The sequence below is a fragment of the Marmota marmota genome, unplaced genomic scaffold, assembly GCF_001458135.2.
Source record: "Marmota marmota marmota unplaced genomic scaffold, marMar, whole genome shotgun sequence".
Classification (NCBI taxonomy): Eukaryota; Metazoa; Chordata; class Mammalia; order Rodentia; family Sciuridae; genus Marmota; species Marmota marmota.
This window is the reverse complement of record NW_026000142.1, coordinates 629,494-651,793: the sequence shown is the minus strand read 5'-3', so window position 1 is coordinate 651,793 and position 22,300 is coordinate 629,494. Positions and strand designations below refer to the sequence as shown.

Below are 22,300 nucleotides of genomic sequence, written 5' to 3'. Positions count from 1 at the left end.
CAGAAAAGTCATTTTTGTTACTTGAGAGTTATAATTTAATGTGTTTTTTTTCTTGCTAGTGTCTCTATATCTTCATTAATGTGATGGCATTTGTGATAATTCAAAATAACATATTTAAACTAATAGTGAATTAAATAAGACTCCATAATTGGTATTATTTTGAAGGAAAAATTAATCTTCATTATATTACTATGAATTTTTATAAAATTATCTGATATTATAAAGGCTTTTTGAGAATGCTTACTTAACATCATATTTTATTCTCTTCTATAACATGTACAGTTTTTCAAAAATCAATATAAGAATGTAATTCTTAATATGGAAAATCACAACTGTTCAGTTATAATTATTTCTATGTGAATACAGGTAGATCATTTGTCAGAGGCATAAAACTTCAAATTAAGAATTGAAAGATATGTTTTCTTTAAAGTTCAAAAATATGGGGAATAAAATTGATCAAAGTATGTTATATGCATATTTGAATATGCCACAAAACCCACTATTCTGTATAATTACAATGCAACAATAAAAAATAAAATTCAAAAGTAAATTATTTCCTTCTGAAATTAAATTAATAATCTTAAAATTATAAATAACCTACAACAAGCAATTTATTATATATCTAAATGATTTCAAATAATGTTAATGATATTTGATCATATAGATTATGTACAATAAACAAAAAGGAACATTCTGTAATTAACCACCTTTGATTACACAAAGAACATACCAGGTTTTGGGTAAGGTGGAAATTCCCCCTTAAAATATTCTCTTTCCAAAACATGAACAAAGAGGACACCTGCAGATGGGTATACATTCCGATCAGAGTGCACCTTCGAGAAGATAGTGTACACTGAAAATAAAGGGGAAAGATAAGAGACAGACAAATAATGACATACACCCTTGATAATTCAACATAGCCTGAAAAGCAGGGTTTCACTCTATAGAAATTTCTGAGAAAACTGAAACAACATGAAAAAGCACTGTTAATAACAGTTTGTTTTTAAAAGGAAATGATTTTAGTATAAAACATGGACAAACTCTTTTACTTAGGTTTAGAACTTGCCAAACACTGTTAATAAAATTACATACATTTAATATTTTAACTGTTATTTTAAAAATGAAGAGATCCATAATATTGTTTTGGTAATTTCTTTTTTACTTGAAATTCTTACCAACAAATACATCACATGAACTGATCAATTACATAATAACCATGGTTTGTTTTTTTTCCTCTTTACTTTTTTTAAAAGCAAGTACCTAGAGTAATTTTTAAGTGATGAGAATCTATACCATACTAATTATTTTCTAGAAAAAGCATGTCAGACTATATAATATCATTAGAATACATAAGAAAAACTTGAATATACTTATAAAAATGCATTGGGTACTTTTTCTGAGTATACATTCCTCATCTCTCTTTTAGAAATAATTAATTTACTCCATTTCCCCCATCTTGACATTTAATAACTCAAACAGTATAATCTATCATACTATTCCACATCCTAAATAAGCAATAACAATTACACAATACAATGCAGTGCAAATAATTTCTTGAAGTAAAATGGGGACAATTTCATGATTTACTGTTACTTAAGACATAAGATGTGAATCCATTAAAATGGCCAAATTGGCTTGAGTAGTTTCCACCTATTGTTTTTCTTCTGATATCATCATTTCTACCAACACATTATTGCCATTACCCTTGTCACCTCTACCATCTCTTTTGGTTTTCTATCTTCCTGATTGGCTAGTGGCTGCAATTTTTAGACAGATAAACCCTATCAAGCCAGTTCTTTCTCTTAGTCACTGATGGGTTTGTAAATGTGGTAATTAACCTTAAGAACCCCAAGGCTGCTCACACCAAGCTCACAACTTACTAAAAGCCCTGGATAGCAAGATCATTGACAGTAAATTTTTCAGTGTAAAAACAGAAACTCCTGCAAGATGTTTCTTTATCTGAAACATTGTCCCTGCCATTCTGTTGATGGCTACCAAAAAAGTCAAACTCAACTAAAATATTTGGCTTATAACTTCCCATATCTATAACTTGACTACGAAAAACATGACTTCAAGGGCTATGCAAAAGAAGAAAAGAAGCTACAAATTAGGTTTAACTGGTATGTAGGAAAACTCTCTTTCCCAACTAGTCTTCATAAACAGTCTTCCTGGGAAGTTTAGAGTGCCCAACTTCTACCCACAGATTGTTTACTCACCTGTAGAAGTGATCCCAATCCCAAATAATGAAGATAAATGAAACACAAAAATATAGTAAGGATGGAAATTTGACTTTGTTTTTCAATACTGCAGTGTGACCTAAATCCTCGGTGCTTTAGGGAATTCGATAATGAGACCCTGTCCCTGCATTCATGAGTTCACCATCCAGTTTGGAAGACCAACACATACCTATGTCGTTATTGTTCCAGAGGTATAAATTGCTCTGGCAATACCTAGAAGGATGGGATGAGCAGTTGAGGTTGGAAAGTTCTGAAAAAGATCTCTTTGGAAGAAGTGGAACTCAGTATGGCTTTTACAACACTAGTTGGTTTCCAAATCTTAGAGATGAGCAATTCAGACATTCAGCAAAAAACACACATTCAAGACACAATAGTGGGATACTATGGGGCCCTTTCAAGAAAGCAAGTTAAGTCAATTATGCTAGATCCTGGGTTGGGTTTTGTTGTTGTTGTTTTGTTTTGTTTTTGTTTTTTTGTTTTAAGGGGAAGGAAATCTGGGAAAGAAAGAAGAGTCAAATTGTGGAGAGTTCTGGACTCCTGCTGGGAAGTTATTTCACTTTATGTTAAAGGTGTTTAAATTTCAGATCACAACCATACATCCAAAGCACAGGAATATTTGAGTAATCTAAATGAATCTCTTCTGAACTTACCTAATTCACTCTTTCTAGAGATTAAAAACACCATGAAGTACAGAGACAGTTTACCTTGTCATATTCTCAACAGATAAGAGTGTTGAGCATGTGTCTACGGAATGGATGAATACACTCTAATACAAAGCACTGCAGAGGCAAACACAGGTCTCATGCTAGTGGACTAAGCATATTAAATTTTTAATTTAAGGTATTGCATCTTACAGATTACTATCCTCCATTTACATCACCAACTACTAATAAGTTTCTTAGTTTTTGCTGCTATACGGTGGTTAAAGCTAACTTATAAAGCAAAAGAAAGATTGTTCTTATTAAATAATATTAAAAGGATTCTGTTTTGTATACAGCCCTCCACAGGGCCTCAAGTGGAACCATTAAAGGGTACCTGCACTCCATATCACCTCACTTCTAAGGAATAGCATTCAACATCTCAGATTCTGCCTTCATTAAAAAATATATATATATATTTCTGTGATCTACAGAGTCAGGCCACAATCTACCACGGCCCTCCTGGGTTTTAAGATGACATGCACATTTCTTTATTCATGTGTACTCAATTGCCTTTCTGCAATCTCCTGAACTGCATACTTGCTGGTCAGTTACCTTGGCAACTCCACAGTAAAGCCTGCTTCACTTTAAGTATAGTATGCCATTCACTTCGAGAAAAACATGATACAGATGTATGACACATTCATCATCCAGAAATGGAAAATGACTAAGCCACTATGTTTTGTTTGGGAAAATAATACTTCCTTTCTGTAGCATCAGTTTAAATTATGGGCACCCACACAACATTTTAGAGAAGAGCCTTCTCCTTTTCCCTTTCCCATTTGTTACTTGCAAAACAAATAGCTCTTCAACAGAGGCTATTTGGGCAGTATTTACACCTATCCTTCCTTTCAAAAACAACAAATGACACAGACAATTTGAAGCTCCAGGCTCTTGTTCTAAATATGAGCCATATCAATAATGCGGATAGGTTCTGCAGCAACACCCACAGAGGCTGTTACTAACAGTTAACACATGTTACAATCATATATGCCTAGACAGTACTCACAACCCATAAGCTCGAAACATATTGTTTTCCTTAAGAGCAAGTCTTGAAAATCAAATTTAAACACCCTAAGAATCCTCAACACTAAGATCTAATAATCTCTGAAATATACATGTGTATGGTGCCATGCTAATCAAGCCGAGGTCACAGGGTCTGGCTTCTCTGTGTATCGCATGGTTTTGCAATCTTCTACAGCTGCAAATCCATTACCTCTGCAAACACATGCCACTGGATACAAATGAAACTGGAAACCAGTGTGTGGCTAAATCCGTGTAAATCTATCACCATTAATGGGAAAAACAATTAAACCAAAAGTCCAACCCACAGAGGATCAAAAACATTATCTTCAAATAGCAAAGATAGTTAGATTTGCAAAGATTAAAAACTTCTGATGGCAAGTTGATGTAAGTCATAGAAATGTTTTTATGGCAAAAATCACATCTCTGAGTAGAAAAGAGCCAAAAGGGTACGTCAGCAAGTAGCCAGAATCATTATTTCATCCTCTCTGAGCTCTGATCTCTCTCCTAACCGTGCTACCAAAATCTTGTTCACAGAACTATTCTTGATATGTTTTAGTCATAGGGTATAGAAACTACAGACCATTTCAACAACTGTATATTATGTGACAGCACAGAGCCAAGAATCAAATAACAGATTGTGATAGCAGTAGCAATAAAGTGAGACCTCATGCCAGCCAAATTGCATCCTGTCTTCTCATACTAAGAGTCCGTTGGAAATTTTCTCTCCACGATAAAAATATAAGGATGTACATTTGTGTGTTTACAATTACCTAAAAACAAAAGCAAATTTGGATGTACTTGGTAAACATTAAATTTTGAAAGTACTATGGTGGTGCACTGCTAATGAATCTAAGACATATAACTTCACAGTTAGCACAGTGATCATTATTAATGGCGTCTGCACAGGAGCAGACATGCATGCAGTCCCTTTTCTTCAAAAACTCCAGAGGACATTTACCAGACCTTTTTCTACGTCACCAAGAACAAATACGTGGCCATAAAGATAAAATAGCTGCCAAGTGTGAGACTTGAAAGTTCCAACTAGACTTAAATCTTAACGCTGTCTCCCTTTTGAAATCTTTGAGAAGAAAGTCATAAATTATTGTCAATATTCATGTCCAAGTGGCATTTATTAGGTACCAATTATGTTCATGTCTCTCTTATACATGCTTTACCAATGAATTAATCACTTTAAAAAGTTCAATTTATATCATCATTTTCTAATTTTTAAGGCTTACAAGGATATAGTAAAATCTCATTTTACCAGGCACCCCACGGAACGAATTGTTTTAGAGAGCTGATTTTTTTTTTTTTAATGTACTCAGCGGTAGAACCTTTTTCACGATGTGTATAAGATCATCATCTTGCACATCAATTATTGCACTCTGCTCTATTATGCAGTGATGCCCTTATGGACTGTTTGGTTGCCTTGTCATTTACCGATCACACTAGTGGGTCCTAGTCCGCTAAAGCTTTTTAAGGTTGTGTGTTTTATAGATTTTCTGTTTTCTCCTCTGTAGACAAGTTGTCAGCTGTCATTTCTCATTGCTATCAGTATGTTTCCTGTAGCAGCTTCTCTGTCCCCTCTAATTTGCTATTATTAATCTGCTGCAGGTTTAGAAACCAGACTACTAAATGAGATGGGATTGTGTGTTAAAGTAAGAACAAATACATGCTGTTTGAACACACGCAGTGCTCTACTAGATGGAAAAAACAAAAACGGGAGCCTGCATTTGCAGTATCTATTTTAGCTGCCCAAAGACCCTTTTGTGGCATATTTCCTGGTCCTTATCTAATGCAGTATACTTCTAAATAGATAATCTTACCATAGTTGGGATACAGCCATTACTTGAGGCAATAACAGCATGTGTATTAAATACATTGAGAAATAAAAAAGTATACAATTGAAAGACTTAATTCAATCTATAGATTATACAGACATGAGATATCAAATCAAAATGGATGTAATATTTTGTATAAAATAATTTCGTACATGTTTGATATGTGGATAATTTAAACAAAGATCTATGGATTAAATGATATATTATCCTTAGCAATATCTAAAGCAGCCTAAGAATATTGTAGTAGATTGTAATAATTAATATGAAATTAAAGTCTGTTTCTAAAAGCATTTCAATTTTGTTAATTTGCCTCTCATGTTCAGAGAGTCTCAGGATGTAAGTTATTCATTGGGAAGCATCACAAAGGTGATTTGAGTCCAAATTACTTAAATAAGATACTGCACATTTCTCAATAATTCATAGCATTGCCTTTTTAAAACTGTAAGATTGTACCTTTATTTCTATTCATTGTTTTACAGTTTGCAATTTTTTAAATATTTTTATTGGTGCATTATAATTGTACTAGGGTAAATTTGTTGTTTTATATGTGTATATGCATACAATAAACAATATAATTTAGCTAATATAATTCTCCAGTATTTCCCCTTTCCCTCCTCCTGGCAGCACTGTCTTAATGTTAAGTATTATCTGGAAAAAAATTTGAATGAGAATGATGATGATTTTCAAATATGTTTTAAGATTTTTAAAAAGCATTAAATAGCTCCCTATCTTATACAGCTTTTAAAATAAAAATGTTATCTAAGCACCTAGGCACAATTACCCTGATAATTAAAAATTTTAAGCACTGATATGAAAAATAAGTTTCATACTACAGTTTTAACAGGTTAAAGTTCTTTATGAGCTCAAAGCTCAGAGCCCTTCATACACAGTACTCCAAGCAGCTACCAATTCATCGGCACCGATTACAAGAGATGAATCCCATTTGCTATCTATACTGCATTAAGAGAACTCATTTCAGATTTCCAGAGTCTTAAATACTTACAGGTTCCTTACTAATTTATTTTTTAATATTTTATTACTTTAGACAAATTGAAATGTAATTATTATATCAGAACATTGCTGCAGAAAAGTATTTTAAGAGATTTCAATATCCAGCCAAGTATACAACCTGTGTTTTTGTTTTTCTAGGATTTATCTTGTGTTTTATCAATTCAACTTTTTAACTCTTGGCTTTGAATCAAAAGCTTTTCTCAGCAGCCTGCCATTCACCTTTGAGTTTACTCAACATCAAAGTGCTGCCCGCAGTTCACCTGAAGGTGGGCAGCTATTGTTTTTGTTTCAGTCACACAGGGTCCATACCTAGACTACGGAATTCATCACAAGGGCCTGATTAGATTGCCTTTGCAAACTTCATTTCTCTAAAAGATACGGCCACTTGTCTTTACATGAGGCAGAAGGGAAACCATTGCTTGGATCTTTTTTTCTACAAAAAAAAGCAGAAGAGTTTCTTCATGAGATTCGCCCCCCCCACCCCCGCCAAAAAAAAAAAAAAAAAAAAAAAAACTTACTTAATTTTTCCAAATTGGAATTAAACATCTTAATCATTTTATTTTGCATGTATTTTTCTTTTTGTTTCTAAAATGTCAATGGGAAAGGAGTTGCAAAGCATTGTTAATTGGTGATCAATAGAACACTATTCTCACAGAACGCTAAAAAATTGAAAAGGGTTTTAGATTGTCTGTCTGGGCATGCCAAATATCTCTACTAAGAGACAGATCACAGCATTACTTCCAACCTGGATATGGCCTCAGCCCCCACTCAACCCAGGATTCCTGACAGTTACCACCAATTGGAGGTAGCATGCATTTGTTCTCCTGGAGGAGTCAGTCCTTCACCTTACTACACAGAGGATAATACTGAACTCAGAGGGTTCAAGCATATAGAACTAGCAAGAAGAGTCAGGACTTGAATCAGAATAGTCATGTAGTTAATTAACTTCAAAACACAAGCTAATACATTTGGTGGTTATACATTCTACTATTTCTTTCCCACACAAAAGCTTATTATATTGCTTAAAAGCTTAATTTTCTTAATTTTCTCTCCTTGTTATTATGAAGATAATCCGAGTTTATTTTATTATTTTATAAAGTGAGTTGACAATCAAGTTTCAAACAAACATTTGTAAAGAAAGAAACACTCCTGAAGGTTAGAAGAAGAGACATTTCAGCCCTGGCCAGAGCTCAGGAGGAGAACTTCCCATCTCTGGTAGATAGACAATTTTTTCCAAGTCCTGGAACTCTGTGATCCTTCCCCTGACTCTGCCACCCTTCAGAGGCAAAGGAGTATTTTCAGTCCTAGGGGCACTTCCTGCATCCTCTCCAACCATGGAGGAAATTAAATTATCTAGAGAAAGACTCCTGTCCTCAAGCCAAGTAGTCCTTTGAGGGTCAATAAGCCAAGAAGGAGGCTCCTTTGTTTAAGATGATGGAAAAGAAGTCTGTCAGTTTATCTAACGTACATATTGCTTCATTCCCATGAGTATTCAGTTAAAGTATAACATTTAAATTGAAAATAATTATTAATTCTGGGCACAATCATATTTTACTTAGCTTTAGTTTCTTAAGAAAACATAATGAAAGTTTATCAGTAAACCTCTAAGACTGACCCATCTTAGAATATGAGTTTTCTAAGTAGAAAAGGAGAATTTAAAGATGTTTAAATAAAGGAATATAAATGTGAAGGCTTAGTCCTTTTTGTTTAAATTATTTCACTAGTAAACTTAAAAATTTTAAGTTTTTCACTCTCATCCCAGAGGTGGCAAAAGGTAATCCATACTTAGGGTACTCTTTATGACTTCTACTATTACTTAATATGTGTCAAGGTAGAATGATATTCAATTTGCTGATCTGAGGCAAATTCCTCAAAATTTCTATTTATAAAAGAGGTACTATCTTACTGCTTTGGTTAAGAATCAGAATATTGTTTAGAAAGTAAGTTACAAAAAAAGTTGTTAATTTATTTGACTATTTTTTTTTTTTTTACTTTTACAATATGTTGTACTCTCTTGCAATTGCCAAAAGGAATTGATTGGAATTCATGGTCAAGAACATCGAGAAGGGGTTGGGAATATAGCTCATTTGGTAGAGTGCTTGCCTAGCATGCACAAGTCCCTGGGTTTCTGATACAACATTTAAATTGGCTTTATTGTACAAGCTACAAGTATTTGTTAATATAATTTTAAAAGTGATTAATTTTTTCATACAGTTGATGAAACTTACACCTGTCTGTACAAGTTATTTTTATAATTCAGATCTGTATTGATAGGTAACTAAAGATGAGCTCAGTGGTAGAGTGTGAGCTTAGCATGCATGAGGCCCTGGTGAAAAAAGAAAGAAAGAAACTGTAATGGTAATGATGGGACTTAAATAGGAGGAGGTGACTAGGAAAGGAGGAGGAAAAGAATCTAAAGATGAGATCAGGAGAAACAGAAAATAAGAAATCATGATGATCTGACAGGCTACTTCAGTAGATTAAAGATGGATTGTCTATTTGTATTTTGAGAACTATAGTTCTCTCTCAAGTCCCAAGGAGAAAATTAGTTTGACGTCCAATAGGAGCTTGAAGTTTGAAGAAAGAAAAGACTGCTACTCTTGGAGATTCTAGAAAATGCTAGTAAAGGTCTTGGAATGGATTTCACTAAGAACAACATCAAAAGAGATGACTAAGCTGGACCCTTTTCATAAATCGAACAGCAATAGGAGTGAGATGCTCAGAGAGGACAGAAGTTCTAGGTATCAAAGTTAAAGAGAAAGAAAGTAGGAAATGGAAAGGATGGCTGTATTAGAGTACAAAATATTGTGAAATCCAGAAGAGTCATCTTTATTTTTATAGACACTTTGCCCCAAAGCTATAGAAACCAGGCTACTAGAAGGTAATGTTCAAGACCACATATATCCAATGTTGTAGGTCAGGGTCATAAGGATGAGTAATCAAGAAATATTCAGTGAAAGTTCATAATGATAATTGATATTTTGAAAACAACCAATATTCATATTAAGTGAGGCTTTTCCTCCCTAATAAAATGCATTATTTCAAAGGTCATGGAATATTGCTAATGGACATATTTGTAGACTAGAGAAGAAAAATTTAGAAGGATCAGGTCATCATTCAAGGGTCAAGTCACCTTTCCAACAGAAAGCAATCATCAACTAATTATTTAATAGCAAAACATCAACTTGGTCTTGCAACAAAAATCCCAAACTAGACAAAATATTTTATAATTTTTCTAAGTTTATATAAATGCTGTTTTAAATAATATATGTTAATTATACTTTTAAAATGTTTTTAAATGTTATAAATAAGTTGTTATATTAACCACACTGGGACAATTTTTAAAGTGGTGAGCTAGTAACTTAATAAGGGGCAACACAGGTTAAAAACGGGCAAGACTTTTAGTTTTTAAAAATTAGATTTAGTTTTTAAAACTTACACAGAGGACAATATATAAAGCTAGTGCAAGGGAAATAATTGGTTAAGAACATAGAGGATCATAAATTTTAGAAGTGTAGGAAAACAAAATTTTATTTTTTTCAACTGACTCATTTAAAAAAACACACACACATATACACACACGACTAAAAATGCAAAAGGAATACTGAAAGCAAACATTTAATTGACTCCCCCAAACAGATTCACATTTACAACCTAAACTCACCATCTTTCTTCCCAGCAGCCATTTTTCTGCTGATAATAAAACTGTTGGCCTGTTTGGTCTTCCAGTTAACTGTTCCATTTATGTCATCAGCCCAGCTTAATAAAAAAGCTTTTCAGAATAAAACAAATGCACAAAATATGAAATTAAAATTAGGATCACAAATCACCTATTAACTGGAACCAGATTACTTCTAGCCAAGCAGTTGTTTAGTTCCAATCAGCAAATGTTGCATGCCAATACAAGGGATGTGTGGGGATAGCCAGTAAACAAAACACAGTTCCTGCCCCTAAGGAGCTTACAATCTATAAAGATTGATAATTTATATACAGAAATTTAAATGTATTATGTAATATAAGTGATATACACACCTAATGATGGAAAACATAAGTGCTAAAAGAACACTAAAGGAGAAACAATGATCTCTGGCTAGGAATATTGCATTAAGTAGATTCACAATTGAGTTTGGAAACTACACTGGTAGTAAGAAATATGATTAGGGTTAAGAATACTAAATAGGGGTCTATCACAAGAGTGTAGGGTAGCTGTGAGGTTGAAGCAAAGGAAAGAAAATGTGGCATCAGTTACAAGAAACTTAAAAGATACATTGGCAACACTTTTTCAAGTTGCTAGATATAGATATAGGGCTAAAGGAGAATCAGGGATGGGTTTGAATTTTTGATCTAGAATGACACAGAACTAAGATTCATTAGGAAGCAAAGGTCAGCTTCAGAAAAAAAATGATTAGCTTAATTTGGGAGTTATTAAATATAGGGTACTAGATGGACATCCAAGTGAAACCATCTAAAAAGATGAGGATAGAGCTTTGGTTCATAAGAGAATACAACTGGGCTTTTGATATAGATTAGAAGTTCTTCTCCACAGAAATCACTATGGAAGTCAAATTTCCAGTACAATTCTTAACAATACCACGCCTCCAGGTAATATACATGAAGCCTTATGTGTGAGTGACCAGGAGAAAATATGTGTTCACATTGCTATCCTGTTTTTCTTCATCCAAACTGCTAATCTTATGGCTTACTCCCTATTTTCCACCTTTACCTTTCAGATTTGATATATCTGGACACCATTTTTCTGACAATAACATCAGCTTTTCAGCCTATTCTCCCTTCCTCTAGCCAGTACAGGTAAGGCTAGGTTCAACACAGTCCCTCAATCCTATAGGGTCTACCCCACAGACTTATCCAAGCACATAGACTAAAACGTAGTAAGAAAGAATGCACAGAAAGTAAAATGAACAGGAAAGGCAGAGAGAAGAACATGTTAATAAACACACTTGCATAGAGAAAGCAAGGAATGATTCAGCAAAGGGAGAGGTAGTTAGAGAGGTTAGACAACAAAGTCTAAAGTGTCATGTGTGCCAAAAGAAGAAAGATGTCAAGGAGGAGAGTGTGATCAACCTCCTTGCTTATTTCAAAAAGGCCAAAGGGAACGAGAGCTTAGAAGAGACTTCTAGATTGGAAAAGTGAGAAGTTACTGGTGACTCCTTGAAAGTGGAGTTCCAATAAAGTCATGAGAGCAGAAGCCAAACTACAAAGGTCAAGATGAGGATGCTGGAAATACAGTTAATCTTTCAAGAGTGCCAGCCAGAACAGGGAAGCAAAGAGATCAAATGATAACGTTGAAAAGAAACAAGGTAGAAAGAGGGATGGTTATTTTAGTACAAGGAAAGTTAGATTTTGTACACACACAGAGGACAATATATAAGAGGAGATAAAAAAGACTAAGGATAAAGAAAATGAGCATAATTGATGGGACCTAAAAAAAATAGTTGACAAGATAGGACCAAGCATTTACTCTACACATAAAGACAATACATCAGGAATGAGAAAGTAAGGAAAAGTGAAGATAGAAACATCCAGTGAAATCCAACAAAGTTAGTGTAAATAGAGCTTCCCACCTTAATAAATTAGGAATGTACATTTCCTTTTCAGTCTGAATTTTCAGTAAAAAATGTTTAACTTGAACTAAATTATGAGAAATAGCAAATTATTTTCTAAAATGAAAAAAAGAATGCAATTTAAAACTTAGGTTATAAAAAACAATCAAGACCTCAGGTGATCATTTCAGTAATAATGGGGACTGGTAATCAAAGATCCTAGCACTCCAACAAATAAGAAACTTAACTGGTATTTCATTTTTAGACTATGTAAATTTCCCTATACTAACTTCATCTATTAAGCAACCAATCTTATGAATGACTTGCCTAATAAATTCTGGATTAATATAATAACTGAAATTACATGCTTTGAAATCTGGATCAAAATACAGTAGGCATTTCCTAATAATTTAAGCTAACACAGGATCAGAAATGTTTATAGTGTCTGGGAGCACAATACTCCTCTCCCAAGATTCCAATCACTAAGTCTCAAAAGTAACATGCTGGCTATATAGGAATCACCTGGGAAGCTCCCCCAAATACATATTCACACATACCCCAAAAGATTCATAATAAATGTAAGCACATATTTATGACTCCACCATAGAGAGAGGTGTAGATGGGCTGTACAATTTCATCAGGTGATTTCTCATATACAATTCTAAAAAGACTGAGACATGAGTTAGAGAACCAAAGGAATATAAGACATTCATGTAATTCCCTTAAATGTACCAAAATAGGGCTGACCTTAGAACTTAGAAAACCCTACCCTTCTACCTCCAACCACAGTATGGCCAACTTGCAAAAACATGGAAGTCACTGCTGGACACTGAGGAAGCCCAACTCATAGAGAGCAAGGAGGAGGCCAACTTCTTCTCTCTTTCCCAAGTTCAACATATATGTGGATCTGAAAAGCAACCTTTAGATTTAAATCATCACCAGATCTGGAACAAAGTGCTTTCACACATATTATCCAATTCAATTTTTACAAAACCAAATTAATCTATTAATGTGTCTGAAGATTGTAGAGGCTTAATCGGAAGGCAAAATGGAATAAGGCCTGCAAGCAAGCAGACACTCTCATGTTCCCCACCTCTTTGGGGACTAATGTATAGGCAGCTCCTCTTTCATTCTTTCCTTTATTCTAGCACAGCCATTCTCAGGCTATGCTGCACATAAGAAATGTTGTTATACACACGAAACTACAAATACCATACTTTATGAGCAATCTGAAGGATTTACTAGGATAACTCTAAGTCTGGGATTTTTGTCCTATACTCTTGCTTTCAAAACCTAACTAAACCAGCATAAGATTTAATATCACTGCTTGTTGAATTAATGTATGATCACTCATGCTTTCCAGGTCCTGTATAAGGATAGTCCAGTTAGTGTTTATGGGATGCAAAAAAAAAAAAAAAAAATCAAGTCTTAATTGTTCAAAATTAAGGCAGGGTATAGTGGTTTAAACATGTCTCAAGATGTTGCTCTGTTTTAAGGGCAGCACTGCTTTGAATATATTCGTTTTTTAAAACTTCACATCCATCCAAACAAAGTCCAACTATAACCACAAAAGACTGAAGCCCTATAAATCTAAATAAAAGGACAATTTTTTGTGGTTCTACTCATGAGGCAATGTCATTAAAGGCAAAACATAATGCCGAGGGTAACGGAGCTGCTTAAACATTCAAGTCCCTTTCCTTATTAGAGAAATCTCAATAATATGGAAATAACTATTTGTTTTTAATTGTGTGTTCAAGATCATGGATGCACCTGACTAACTTCTTATATGGGAAATTATTGTAATCTCTACACTGACAAGTGGAGAGTCCTCACTGAAAAAGGCTGGTATTTTGTAGTTTTATTTTCATTAGAAAAGGACCAATGTTTTTTGGTTTTGCTTTTCTTGTTGTTGTTTGTTTTTTTCAGTGAGAACAAATTTTCTTAGGATGGGAAAATATGACTCAGTTTTTAAAATATTTACCTTGTTTACAACTTTTCAAGTTTAAATCTAATGTGTAAAGAAATGTCAACTTGTATAGACTGGTTCTTGGACTAACTCCAAAGATCATGGGCCATCCCCAGAAACCTGAAAAGGAAGAGAGAACTACACTGTGTTTACCAGGTTCATGATAATCTCTGCTACAGTTATACCTGGGTGTGAGTTTTGCTCTAATTCATAAAAACAACAGCCAAGAATGCCCTGCATTCTGCCTTTTCACAGCCAAAACTAAGGAAACTTTTATACAACTAGCCTGGATATTCCTGCATACAATTCAACCAACTCTTCAATGCTCCCCCTCCAAAATAATCAAAGTCTGAAGTAATCCAAAAGTGGCTGCCATGTCCTCAAGTTCCCTAGAAACTATACAATACTTAAAGTTTGTCTTAAGATTCTGCGATTCATTCTGAGTCGTGTAGCAGCATGACTACATTTCATCTGGCCTGGGGCAAGCACTCTCTCCAGAGATATTACTCTTTCCCAAACCTGAATAATTTGCAGGCTGGGGGAGGAGGGGATTGCTATTTAATAAAAGCAATTGAAGAGCTATGAATAGTGACTGATTGCTGATGAGCTAATCAGAATGTCAAGGGACAGAAATAATAAATAATAACTTACTCAGACATCACTGTCCAAGTAAACAGCAGGACATGCCAAATGAAAATTAATCTGATTAACACACTCACCTTAGAAGCAAACCGTCAAATCTTTCTCTGTCCACTCTTCATTTATCTCTTTTCATATTCTACTCTAAGAGAATCAAAGTCCTTGTTTTCAGAAGTTGGTTGCATAGCTCACATACCCTGCATCTCTTCTCTTCTCTCACCACCCCCTACCCAAGTGGCTATTTTGCTTTTACACCCTACACTTTTCTCTTCCCTTTGTTTATCTAACTCTGCTTAATACTTTAAAGTTGCTCCTTATATTTAAAAACTTGTTCATATTTTTCTCTTCAAAAATGTTAGTTTACTATTACTTCTTATTAGCTACTATGTTGTGATTGCTAAAGTGTTAGATACTACACTTAGGATTTTATACATATTAACTAATTTCATTATTACATCAATTATATGAAATAGGTAGTATTAGTTCCATCTTACAGGATTGGAGATGTAGCTCAGTGATAGAGTGCTTGCCTGGCATGTGTGAGTCTCCGCGTTTGATCCCCAGCATCATACAAAACACAAACAAACAAACAAAACCATTTTACAATAAGGATAATAAGCCTTAGGAAATTATGTAACTTACCACCATTCATATGTTTATTAAGTGGCAAAGTTGGATTTTTAACTCCTTTCATAGCTGGCTGCAAAGTCTATGTCATCCACCCATCAATACTACCCCCAAACAGTTAAATAAAAAAGCAATTTGTAAACCATATATTTTTATGTAATTTGATATATTTATCATATTCAACTTATTATTCTCTTTAGAAAAACAACCTGGATTAGAAACAGCTAGCAAGGAGGCAATGCTATTGCTATGCAGTGGAAATTAATCCCAAGCACTATGTGTACCAAAACAAAAACAAAACACAAAACAATTCACTGAGAGAGGCAAGCTAAAATGTGAATGAGAACCTATGGAGGAAAGAGGAATGCCAAAGCTTTGCTGAGGAAAACTGTCCACTATAACCTCTGAAAGATATCAGGAAAAGATATTCCTAAAAGAAGTATAATAGCAAGACATTAAACCAAAAATACTAGAAGAAGTGGCTTTCAAATTTTGTTAAAACAGAAAAGCCTGGCATAGGAGAATGTAAGCAATTGTTTCATTGAATTAAAAATCATTAGAAATTTTGTAATTCTTAGCCTGTACTAAAAACTTGATTAAAATATAAAAGATTTTAGAGTGACATAAAATTGGAGTGTAGAAAAGCAACATTTGCTATCAGAGTAGAGTATCTGGATTCAAATCTCAGTTTTTGTCTGTTAGGCAACTACTTCATATCTCTGTGCCTTCATTTTCTTATCTGGTAAGAATAGAACAGTACCCGCATCATGCAGGTATTGACCATAACCTGAGATGACACATTAACAATCTTTAGAAGAATGCTTAGCACATAACGATGTGCTCAAAAAATTGAACTATTATATTTGTGTTTTAAATAATTTGAAGAAAGATGTGGACTTCTATAAATGTGATTTTTTAAAAAATAATCTTCAAATAGAAAATATTATCATTACAGCTAGCATTATATGGCATCCTTTGGTTTTTTTCCCCAGAATTATGGTACATAAAAAAAATGATAGTATTTCCAAGGCAGAATAGAGTAAATGCTAGAGACTACCCAGCAACATGGCCAGCAGCCCAGGAGCTCCAACCAGACCAGATTCTACCATGTGGCTTCCCCCAAGTCTGAGAAGCCGGCCTCTCAGCAAGTCCTCCTTCCCTGCCCTGCTTAGACACACTAGTCGAATGCTGCAGTTTAACCCTTTTGAAGATAGCCAGATGTAATCAGAAATGAATTATATTGATATCCATACTCCTTGACTCGCATAAACTCTTTGGTATTTATTCTGAGAAAATAATGCGACAAAAGCAAAAAAAAAAAAAAAAAAAAGGAAAAGGAAAAAAATGCCATAAGCACAAGATTCCAACTTTGCACTAAACATAATACCACAATAGGATGGAAAATTAAATGTCCGGTATAGGAGCTGTTGGTTTGATAGACTAGTTAATGGAGAAGAAAAGGTTATTCATTTCTCTTGGTAGCTTTTTTGTTTGTTTGTTTTTTTGTGGGTTTTTGTTTTGTTTTGTTTTGTTTTGTTTTTTGCTCAAATAGCCTAAGGAGAAAAGTTTGAGTTTTCCTTCCTAGACACAGTAATATCCATAGCAGAAATACTAGTTAATAAAGGAGTACTAGTGGGATCTTCAATAAAAGGGATATATAATGTATGCAGTAGTTACATATAGCATTCCAATTTAATGCCCTCATTTGCAAAATGTAAGACTCTTTTTAAAGTAATAAAATTAGTGAAAAGCAGAAAATAAAACAGTATGTGCTCTACTATGTGAAATCTAGTGTAATAGTGCATTCTAGTGGAAATGGGATTAAAAGGCAAAATGTACGTATGAGCTATTGGGCTAGGGAAGTAAAGCTGTAGGGAAATTTTCCTGTTCAAAATAAAAAAATGCAATAATGCTTATGTGATATTTCTGATTAAGATACCTCTAAAAGAAAGATATTCTTAATTTGGGTGTTTGGTTTAAATGTCCTTGCCTGTCTTTATCATAGATGCCATACATTCTAATTGTAATACATTTCAATGTTATAACCAGGAAGGTATAAACTATAAAAATGCCCTCTCACACCCTTATTGCCGTCCTACTAATGCCACTACCTAGAATACAAGCTCTTAATAGTCTCTACAGATTTTCATATTCTATGCATATGCAACATATATTTGTACACATAAATACACACACACACACCATGCTCTTCTTTAAATAATGTGATTCACACTTTTTTCACTTAGACTATATCTTGAACCTGTTTACATGACACCACATTTTAAGGTTACAGAGCTTTCTATTGTCCCAATCACAATTTATTTACCATAACCTTGAACTCATCCTGACCAAACAAGAACCCCTGATTGTTCCCTTACAATCTGACCCTCTCTCAGCATTCTTCTTCCCATGAATGACATTACATCTACACTTATGCAGATGACAGAAATCTAGAAATCATCCCTGACATCTCATCACTCTTCCTCAAATTCAATCCAATACCCTCTTTCATCCATTTTTACACTTCAAAATGTCCCTCTTATCTTCATTTCCTTATTTCCACTAGAACCCACAATGTCATGGTCTCTATCCTGGGTTACTGTAGTCTAGGCTGGCAGTGCATCTATTTGGGCTCCTCCAACCTCTTCACAAAGCAGCTGAAGTACTCCTTTTGAAATGCAAATCTGATCTTGTCCTGCTTACAGCCCTCTGGAAGACTTCCCTGTTGGCCTTAGTATAAAGATGAAACCCTTTATGGTCTCCTAGGTCCCACAAGACTTGTTCTTGACCCCAGCTCTAGCCTCATTCATAGGGCACTCGCCCCTCTTTCTGCTCCAACATCTCTAAACTTTCTTCAGCAATTTCTTTTTGACATGCTCTACCTGCCCCAGGGCCTCTTGCAGACCTCTTCTTTTTGCCTTCCCCACTGTACCTCACTAGCATTTATTCATCCTTCACAACTCCTCTACTTCTTGGAAAAACCTAACTCTCCCCTTCCTCAACCAAATGCAACCGAATCTTCTACTTAGATGTTCTAATAATGTTTATAGCACTTATCATACTTCTAACGGCATGTTTACCTGTGTAATAATTTGATGATTCATCACAAAGATTAATTTGAAAAAGCAACTTGATTAATCTTTGTCAATTCCACTAGTGTAAGAAGCTCTGTGATGGGTGGAATTGTGTATTTCCCAGCTTCTAACACGGGGTCTCAAAAACACTCAGCACTCTCTCCTCCAAAAAATAATAAATACAAGAATTACTAATTCAAAAATACAACCAAGATTTTTTTCCCAGTTTTTCCTTATCTCTATCTTTGAACTCTTTCATCAATATATCTGTAAGCTGAACTTTTAGAAGAAAAATGGCTAAACACAAAATACTGTACATTTCAGATTTCTGATATGAACATGTAGCAACCTGCTCTGTTTTCACTCCTGCGGTACTGGTTTTTGATTAGAATCAACTATGTACCTACAGAAAATGAAAGATGTTAAAGGTGCTACATTGATTAACTATTTCATAAGAGAGAAAAGCCGATGTCACCTTACCACAGAGGGAGAAACGCTAATTTGCTAAGAAGGAAAAACAAAAAAACATGGGGCTAATTTTTTTTCTTTTCTTTTCCATTCTGAGGTAAAAGAGCAACTATATTTCTATACCTACTGCTAAAAAAATAGGGAACTAAACTATTTCACTTTAACTGCTATCGGAAAATTAACTGTGATCTCTTCTTTCAAATTCACAGTGAACCCCAAATCTCCATAATAATCAAAGTGGTGACCAGATGAATGAGTGAAAAGCTAAAGAATGGGAAAGAATTTACACTGAAGCTGCCTAACCCCTAAACATTTTTTGAAATGAGCGGCTTCATTTATCAGAAAAGAAAGTCTGTCCTTCTATGTCACAACAGATGCCGTGGCGATTCCCGTGGCACAGGCTGCCAAAGATCTATTCTAAAAATCTGATTAGCCTAAGGTAATTAGATAGAAAGTGAGATGTGCTAAAGATGAGTGATTTTTAAATAATAAAATGGATTTAAATCACTACTGCATAAATATTGTATTAAAATTCTTAGATGAAGATTAAAAAAAAATTTTACCAGAGAGGGATCCAAGAAGAAAAGAGTGTTTTAGGTTTTACCCACATATTAATGTTTCTGAGAATTTAACAGTATTTATGCCATCAAGGAATATTTTGAAACTATTTATTTATTTCCCACGATAACTTTTACAACTTAAACATTATGGATCATTACTTCCCAAGCTCTGGTGCAGGAAACAGCCCTGCATTCAAGGAATTGCAAGTAGCCGCCTGTGGATCAGGTGAATGTTGACAAGCCAGAACCTCACCTTTGAGCATTTCTTTCTTGGAAATATGAGCTCAGCCCAAGAACGCCTGTGGCATCTTCAACAACTGGGAATAAAGCCATCCCTAGTTGCCGTTTGCATTATTACAACCCCTACAACCCCACAAAAGTACATGGCACTTTCACAAAAGACAGAGGGAATAAAAGGGGAGAAAGTTGTTCAACATTAAAAAAAAAAAAAAACACTGCACACAGACAGTGAGCATGTTATTTCTAACCTAACAATTGAAGTGGAGGAGAAAGTTCTGGGTATAAGGAAGGAGTAAAAGCAGCAGATAAAAGTTGGTTAGTAAAGATGAGAATAGTTAGTCTCTTCTTTCTTCACATCTCTCATCAGAGTCCTCCATAGTTTACAAGACTCTCGGGCATAAAAATGGTTTCTATAGTCACAGTGCTACTCGGAAAGGGGGTCCTGGAAGGAAGTCTTGTATCCTCCGCAGATTAAGTTTTAGCAATCACATTTTCAAAGTTAGATCAGATCATCAAAATAAACAATCAATAGGCAGATGGGCAGACATGAAAGAAAAATCTGTTCCAAGACATGTTGGAAACACTAAGAATGTGCCCCCTGAGGTAATCAGAAACCAGCTAATCTGACATGGAGTGAAGTTATTTTGCTATTGAAAAGATAAAACAACAAAACAAAAAAACTGTAGCCATAAGTATTGCAAGGAAATATATCATAAGAGAGGGGGGCAATGACTGAAGGGAGAATTGCCCCACATTTTCCTCTGGGGAAGAAACAGCCAAGGGTTGAGCTGTCCTAAACGAGAGCAGCCAGCATCTTGCCTGCTCCCCTGTACCCCTGGGTGTCCCCAACATCCGCAGCCACTCTGCCTGAAAAGCCTGCTCTGCTCCAACAGACAGCAAGAAATAATAGGAAAGCAGTGACTCCAGGATGCAAGCTAAGAACAGGGCATTTTGCAGGGGAAAAAGAATCTTTCATTTTCTTCTCAGATTTTCATGTTTGAAAATGGAATAGAAGAGAGAGCACAGAATGTGTTAAATTACCCTGTCGGCGCTATTTTCAGGTTGTAAGAGATCAACTTGCAACACATAAGACCATTCTTTTTACACAGTTGATGAGAAAAATCAAATAAAATGTTTCTACCACAAGTATCTATGTCAGCTACACTAAAATGTTATCATGGCCTTCAAATAAAATATTCATTGCAAGAAAGGTGACTACTTCTGCAATTGTAAAAGAATAGAACAAGTAAAGTTGATTTTCTTGTTGAGCAGCACAAACTGTTAGAAAGGTCTCAAGTTGAAATCTATCTGTACCTTTCACCCACTGATGCTGGTTCTGCTTTTCCAAGCAAACAGAAGGGAGTTCATGTCTACTTTTACTCCGCTCAAGCTAAACACTTCCAGACCCTCTGAGAATACCTCCTATGACAGAATTGCCAGACCCCTCACCATCCCCACAGACTGCTCTGGAAGTTGTCTAATTTGTCAACGTCTCTCTTTAAATGTGACAGCCAAAATGAACACAATACTACAGATGTGGTTAATTAGAGCAAGGTTTACTATTAATTTTTGTGACATATGGACACTATACTATTAACATAGCCTAACTCTGACATATATATATACATATATATGTGTATATATATATATACACACACATATATATGTGTGTGTGTATTTTTTTAACTATATTATGACACTGGTTCATATTAGCCTTTTTTCCCCTAAAGAACTGCCACATACTAAGTCATCTCCTTTCTTCCACACCAATGAATTACGATGCATTTGCTGCTATAAAATATCTTTTTGCTTTCAGCATAGCATTGCACCATATTTGAATGGTGTTTAACTCTAAATTCTGTTATCTGTTTGTAACAGCTATCCCTTCTCCAGTCATCCATAAATTTTAAAGCAAGCCTCCTAGATCTTTGTCAAAATCATTCATGCAAATGCTAAAAAAAAAAAAAAAGAAAAGAAAAAGAAAAAAGAAGAAGAAGAAGAAGAAGACTAAGACCCAGGGCAAAGATTTGTGACCCTACTAGGGTTACTCCCTTACCAAAACCCAATAACCCACACACCTAGCTAGTACTGGTTTCAGCCTGCCTCCCATTCACCCAGCAATTCTGCTAATTAGTCCTCACACAAGAGCAGCCAGAAGCCTTGACAATTACTTTGCTGAAAGCAAGAATTGCTTATCTTTAAAAACCAAGTGTAAAAGATCTATACATATTAAAATTATAGTTGTATCAAAGTATGCATGCACACAGACCAAAGACCAGAAGAAAAGGAATATAAGTGGAAATGTTTATTCTAGTGTCAGGGTGTGGAGATTGTGTGTTGGGGGGGGGGGGA

General features: G+C 34.7%; 1 protein-coding gene across 8 annotated transcripts in view; it reads right to left on the bottom strand.

The window, feature by feature from the left end:
* The window catches only part of Sgce (sarcoglycan epsilon), a 70,153-nt gene that overhangs the window by 43,498 nt on the left and 4,355 nt on the right, over positions 1-22,300 (bottom strand). For 4 of the 8 annotated variants that reach the window (XM_048785953.1, XM_048785952.1, XM_048785954.1 and 1 more), the window contains exons 2-3: positions 10,478-10,585; positions 731-853 (exon numbers count right to left, since the gene is read on the bottom strand). In XM_048785953.1, the coding sequence (XP_048641910.1) occupies positions 731-853; positions 10,478-10,585 (231 nt within the window). The remainder of the gene's footprint in view (positions 1-730; positions 854-10,477; positions 10,586-22,300) is intronic. The other 4 variants (XM_015488227.1, XM_048785957.1, XM_048785956.1 and 1 more) reach the window with 1 other exon arrangement.